This window comes from Sceloporus undulatus, chromosome 9, assembly GCF_019175285.1.
Source record: "Sceloporus undulatus isolate JIND9_A2432 ecotype Alabama chromosome 9, SceUnd_v1.1, whole genome shotgun sequence".
NCBI lineage: Eukaryota > Metazoa > Chordata > Lepidosauria > Squamata > Phrynosomatidae > Sceloporus > Sceloporus undulatus.
Window position 1 is genome coordinate 27538023 of NC_056530.1, and position 6560 is coordinate 27544582.

General features: G+C 47.4%; 1 protein-coding gene across 1 annotated transcript in view; it reads left to right on the forward strand.

Annotated features, from left to right (window-relative positions):
* The first annotated feature begins 1053 nt into the window (after positions 1-1053).
* ACTN3 (actinin alpha 3) overlaps positions 1054-6560 on the forward strand; it is a 26108-nt gene continuing 20601 nt past the window's right edge. Inside the window, exon 1 of the mRNA XM_042439576.1 lies at positions 1054-1354. Coding sequence (XP_042295510.1) covers positions 1223-1354 — 132 coding nt within the window. The 5' untranslated portion in view covers positions 1054-1222. The remainder of the gene's footprint in view (positions 1355-6560) is intronic.

Here is a 6560-nt window from a genome sequence, read left to right on the forward strand (position 1 = left end):
AAGAAGCCAAACCTTTCTGCGGTCCATCCCAAATGTGGGTTCGCAATAGTCTGGGCAGAATAGGCTCAACAAATATCTTGCAAGCTGATAGAAATATCAAAACAGGTCTTGCTCCTGTTGCCCCTTGGATCAGGCCGGCTTTGAGCTCAGTATTGCACTTCGCAAGTGTATTTATGCCAATGCATTTTGAATGTTAGTGAATACAAATTGATGCAAGGAAAGGTGCAAAATTTTGCCGTTTCTAAGTGTCATGGCCTCTCGCTCATTTCTGAAATGCCCAATATTATCAGACTAAAAGATCCAACTTGTATATGTTTTAGATGCCCGGAGCCATTCTGGCAGCGGTAAAGAAGACAAATTGATGCATCGGAACGTGTGTAAAGCGAAGACCAAACAGAAGCATGCCTTTGTTCGTCTGAAAGTAGAAAAATGCCTTCCAAGGAGGAATGTTGGGATCTCAAGAGGCGGCTGAGTCCCTTGTGTCCTGATTTAGAAAGTGAGTTTGCTGTGTAAATTTGAGAACCTGAAGTAAAGCTCAAAGTAGCACAAGAGGGACTTTTTGGCTCCAGTTCCTTCCTGACATCTAGCACCTTTTCTTTATTAGCCGTGCATTTATTCTCGAAGCTGACAGTATCTAAGGAAATCTTGCCTTGTATTTGGGTAGGCGAGTGGGTTTGAACATAGAAATCTATCGCAATATATATTGCTGTAGCACACATACTTCTCGTCCTGCATCTTTGGTGCAAATGAGACCCATGGAGACCATGGCTCTCCTCCTAATCTGTGTCTGTATGGGACACACCATAGGGACACCCCGATGGGACAGTCTCTCCCTTAAGACCCTCCTGGATCTGCCGCAAAGGGGGAATCCTTGGCTTGCCAGCAGCTGTCTTCACCCAGCCTGGTTGGTAGGGACACTTGTGCTGTTCCCTCCCTCTTGGCCTTTTTAAGATGGAACCCGATCCTCCTTCCCAGGGCTGATAATACTTATTGAGGACTGGTCACGTGGGCCGGTTTTGACAGGTGCAGCTGCAAGGCAGACAGACGCACAGCCTGGGAGGACTTGGGGGGGAAATCTTGACCTCCAAGAGGAGCCGAGAGGGGAGCGGACAGGAGAGAAGGGGGCTGAGAGAGTGCAGGAGAGCAAAAAGGGGGGCGGTATTGTGACTATTGGGGCGCAGGACAGGCACAGAGGAAAGGGGTTCGCCAGACAGACGGAGACATGACGACGCAAATCGAGACCCACATCCAGTACAACCATTCGTACATGGCGACGGAGGACTACATGGCCCAGGAGGAGGACTGGGACCGAGACTTATTGCTTGACCCGGCCTGGGAGAAGCAACAGCGAAAGGTAAGGGGATAATGGGCGCTGGGTTCCAGGCCCACCGGCCTTTTTGCAGTTGGCAGAGGCAAGGGTGGCTATACCACCAGCTTTCAGCAAAGCCTAGTTGACTTATATTTGGGTTTCCAAAGCATGCAAACCACATTACATTTGCATATACCGAAATCAGTCAATGAGGGCATCGGTGGCAACCTCGAAATGGTTTTCCTCCTCTCTGCTACAATTCTAGCAAAGCAAGGAAAGCAGAAGAGGAACTCTCAGAGTCAGAGGTGAGTGGGAGAAAGGCTAAGCCTGACTGTGTTTGGATGCGAAAGACTCTCATTTTAGAGGCATCCCAAAACACTGGAACAGATTCTTCATTGTGACTATTGTATTATTATTAATCTATTAATGATTGTACTTTGGCCACATCATGAGGAGGCATGGCTCACTGGAGAAAACAATAATGCTAGGAAAGGTGGAAAGAAGCAGAAAGAGAGGAAGGCCGCATGCCAGATGGATGGAGGTTATGGGCATGAATTTGCAGGACCTGAGCAGAGCAGGGAAGCATAGGGAGTCTTGGAGATGTCCCATCTATAGGGTTGCCATGGGTCGAGATCGACTCGAGGGTGGATAGCAACAACAGCAACAACAGTCTGGTGTAGATCTCTACCTTGGTGGGGTGGGCAGTTTTGTGGCCTCTTTGGCTCACCTTGACTGAAAGATAGCTAATGTGGAAACGATCTGCATCCCCAAGATAAGGGATGCTCTAGAGATCTCCATCCCCAAGTTGGCAAGGCTTGGATAGAAAAGACGTTGGGAAACATTTTTGGGGCAATGAGATCAGTCCTGGTTTTTTGTGGGGGTTTTTGGGCTCTGTGGCCATGTTCTAGAAGAGTTTATTCCTGACGTTTCGCCAGCATCTGTGGCTGGCATCTTCAGACCAGTCCGGGCTTTGACACCAAGTTGGTCATAAGATGTGCCAAGTATCTGAAGTCACATCATCCTAAACAACATCTCTTTCCCCGCTTTTAATGCTAGCGTCTAAATCCTGTGCTGTGTTTAGGTCCAGAAGAACAAAGGCCCTTTGCTTCCACACAGGAATGATGGAGAGGGACAACTTTAAGGAGCCAGCTGTCATCTCTGCCCATGAGATACGGTTGCTTGCAGCTGTCTCTCCCCATCAGCCTGACCTGCATCCTATATGGACCATAAGTGACATTCTGGGCGCAGTACGTCAGAAGAGACTTGCACCGGCGCTGGCGGGGAGGGCTATGCGCGAAAAGAAGAGGGAAGAAGCGCATATGTCATTGGAGAGGAATCCACCAAGGGCCAGGGCTGTGTCTGAACTATGCCAGGAATGATGGAGACCCAAGAGAGAGACACACACAGAGAGAGAAAGGAATCGGCTAAATATATCTTTGCACGGCGGAATGAAGGAACATGTCCTGGTGCAGCTTATGTTTTAAGCTGTTGTTGCCTATGGAGGATGTCCCAGTCACCAACTCATGATATAGCATCAGTATGTAGGGAGATCTTGTAGCACCTTTGAGACTCACTAAAAGGAAGTTGATAGCAGGAGCTTTCAGAGACTTCAGTCCACTTCTTCCAAACGCATCGGAAGAAGTAGACTTTACTCTTTAAAAGCTCATGCTACCAACTGCTTTCAAAGTCACCTTTTTAAAGCTGTCAAGATTAGTGATGTTCCGGATCTCTTCCGACAAGCCATTCCATAGTTTGGGAGTGATGGATGGGAAGGCCCTCCAGGGAACTGCAACCAATCTGGTCTTTATTGGCTGCGGTACGTTCTTCCCAGAGGACTTAGGTAGATCATATGGAAGAAGGCGATCATGCAAATAGAATGGACCTCCAGCCATTTGTGGCTGGGTAAAGTAAAATGTTGGCAGCATGAGTTTTTGTAGGCTTAAGGCTTAAACGTATCGGAGGAAGTAGATTTAATGCAGCCAACTTCTTTCTTTGCACAAATGGTTGGTAGCCCCCAATATTTCTGATTTGGTGGGACAAGGATTATTCTTCAGCCATGAAGTCCAGAAGATCCAATTCATCTCCAGAGTCAGGACAGCTCCCTTGTCTAAAAGGAGCCATAGTCTTCCCAGCGATTCATGGCATTTTGTCCCAGAGGACTTTGCTGGACCTGGGTACCATTCCTTCTGATCTCAATGGCGAAAGACCATCCCCACCTGTTTCGTTGTGCCCAAAGTCACAGCAGATCCCCCTTGGCCCTTTGACCCATAACTAAATGGGGCTGAAAGTTGACACGGTAAACTTGCATGACCCTTTTGTCCAAACTGGCACCAGATGGGAGCGGGATGTTCAAATGATACGAACCTCACGAAACAGATGGAAACGAGTTACCGTACTTAGGCTTGTATTCAAAGACATAGCCGTGTTAATCTGTAGAATCAGTATGTAGAGAGGCCTTGGAGCACCTTTGAGACTAACGAAAGAAAGAAGTTGACAGCAGGAGCTTTTGTAGGCTTCAGTCTTAAATGTGTCTGAGGATGTAGACTCAAGTCTAGTAAAACTCATGCTGCCAACTTCTCTCTTTCATAGTCTCAAAGGTGCTTATGGCATAGTGAAGTGGTGTATGGCAAAAAAAACAAGGCCTACATTTGGAATTTATAGTATTTTGACTATTTTCAGGCCATGGATTCATGGGGAAAAAAATCTGTGGATAGGTTAGTTTATGAGAATTTACTTTTTCACACGTTCCGAAACTTATACGTTCTTTTGCTTTTACAAACCAAGCCACTATATATTAAGGCGCACAGAGAGAAAGGGAAGCCAGCATGATGACGTGGTTTGAACACTGGACTATGAGTCTAAAGGCCAGAGGTTTGAATCCTCACTCGGCCATGGAAACCCCTTGGGGACCTTTGGCAAGTCACTCTCTCTCAGCCTCAGAGGAAGATAAAAGCAAAGGCAAGTCCCCTCCGAGCAAATCTTGCCAAGAAAAACCCTGTGATAGCATTGCCATGAGTTGGAAACGCCTTGACTGTCCACAACAACAACAACACAGAGAGAAACCAACTGTACACATCCAGAACCAAGCAGGGATATATGGATCTCCTGTGTCCAAAAGAAGCTTTTTTGGCATCACACCACGTCTAGTTGTATCTCTGTAGACGTGTGCCATAGTCTTTTCACCTACCAGAAAGGATGGCACTTGTTGAATCCCAAACCTCATTCCCACTTACAAATAAACTAGTTTGTGATCTGAATCGATGGATCGGTTCGACAGCGGAGTGTGGTTCACACTACATTTGCCCCAATCTCATTTTCTTGTTGTAAAACAACCCACTTGCCATTCACATTGGCTAAAATAGACCTTGCTGATAACGTCCTAGGATTCCAATCCGCATCTTGTTCACACTTGCGCTGAGTCAGTTTATTGCAAAAGACGCCGGAAAACATGAGCGTCAAAAAGACGCATGTTCAATGGGTCTGGCGCCCAGGGCCCCCCTTTGCCAAACCGCTTCAAGTGCGAACAAGGGTCATGTAAACCATTCCAAGCCAGTTAGCAAACCGGTTTAAAACGTAGTGGAAATGAGGCCTTAGGTCTGCAGTCTGCGGTCAGCAAGAACGATGAACAAGAGAACGGAGAGACCCGTTTTGCAAATGCAGACCTCTGCAAACCCGGGACGCCTCCTCTTCCTCCTGGGACTCCTGTTCTCCCCTTGCCCTTTCCGTCCCACTTTGCTGATATAGGGCTGTTCCCGTTACTTCTTGCAGAACGGCTTGGGACACCCTTTCCTGCTGATGCTAGAGGTCTATGGGGGTGGTTTTGGCAGCAGTGGGGTATCGGGTGGCCGCCGCGGCTGCTGTTCCAGATGCCTTGCCCATGTAAGGCTGCTTCTAAAAACTGCCCTTGGCCTGCACTCGCCTGCAAGGAGGCAAGGGATGAGCTAATGGCAGTATTTTGGAAGAGGGCAGAGCTTATTTAGGGTGCAAGAGGGTCCCCCTTCTCCTTCCCTCCCTTTCCTTAAAGGATGGTCGGACGAAGGGGTGGCAAGGCTTGGCTGCCTTCTCCGGGACGAAGCTATTTAAAGAGGATTGCAACGGCTGGGTTATTCTCAATCGGTTGAAGGGAGCGGTTGGCTTTGTCAAAGAATGGGGCAGCGCTCCGGGTTGCATTTCGGCACATGGGACTCAGGAAACGGCCTCTAAGGAGGCTGATCTCTCCCTGCATCGGGCGAAATAGGTCACCAAAGACCCATGCCCAGTTGAGCCTCCTGAGGAACAATCCATCAGAAGTGTCCTAAAGCACTAAAAATATTGGGGTTGCTGCCACGTTGCACAATTCATGGAGTTGGACACCACTTTGGAGTTTATCACACGGAGGCAGGAACTCGGTTTAAAGTGACGTTCGGGGTTTGAATGTTCAAAAAGAAAGTAGAAAATACCTGCAAAATTCGGGTGGTTTTTCAGACGACGTTTGGGTGAAATAGATATAATGGGAAAATAACCCAAACGGAAAGTCGCCAAAACCCGCTCCTTTTTATTTTTGGGGACTTCCGAAAGTAAAAAGGATTGGGTTTTGGCGACTTTCCTTTCGGGTTAATGTCTCATTATTTCTCCTTGACACAAACAACGGGATTTAAGCAATGTGCCTCTGTGTGATAATCTCCTTTGACTGTCATGGCTCCATCCTACAGAATCCTGGCATTTGTCACTTGCGGTGGCACCAAAGCTTTCTCACAGACAGAGAAAGTTAAATGTCTCACAAAACTACAACCCCCAGAATTCCATAGCATTGAGCCGTAGCATTTGTGTACGTGCCTCCGAGTTGCATGTCGACTTATGGCAACCCCATGAATTTCGTAGGGTTTTTTAGGCAAGGAATACTCAGAGGTGATATTGCCTGCTCCTTCCTCTGAAATACAGCACTTAGTGTTCGTTGGTGGTCTCCCATCCAAGTACTATCCAGGGCTGACCCTGCTTCGCTTCCAAGAAAAGATAGGACCTGTCACCTTTAGAGTATTTAGGCCCTTAGTTGGTCCTATACATACTCCTTATTTTACCCTTGCTTTCGTTGTGGTCAGATGGTGAACTCTTTCAACCGGTTTATTGTTGTTGCGGTGGTTGTTGCTGTTGTTTGGTAGTCAGGTTGTCAATGGCTTCCACTGGTTTATTGCTGTTGTTTTAACGCAACATGCTACGCGTTTTCGGTTTTGTAATAAACGTGCCTGCAGTAAGACAAAATTCAGAATGACCA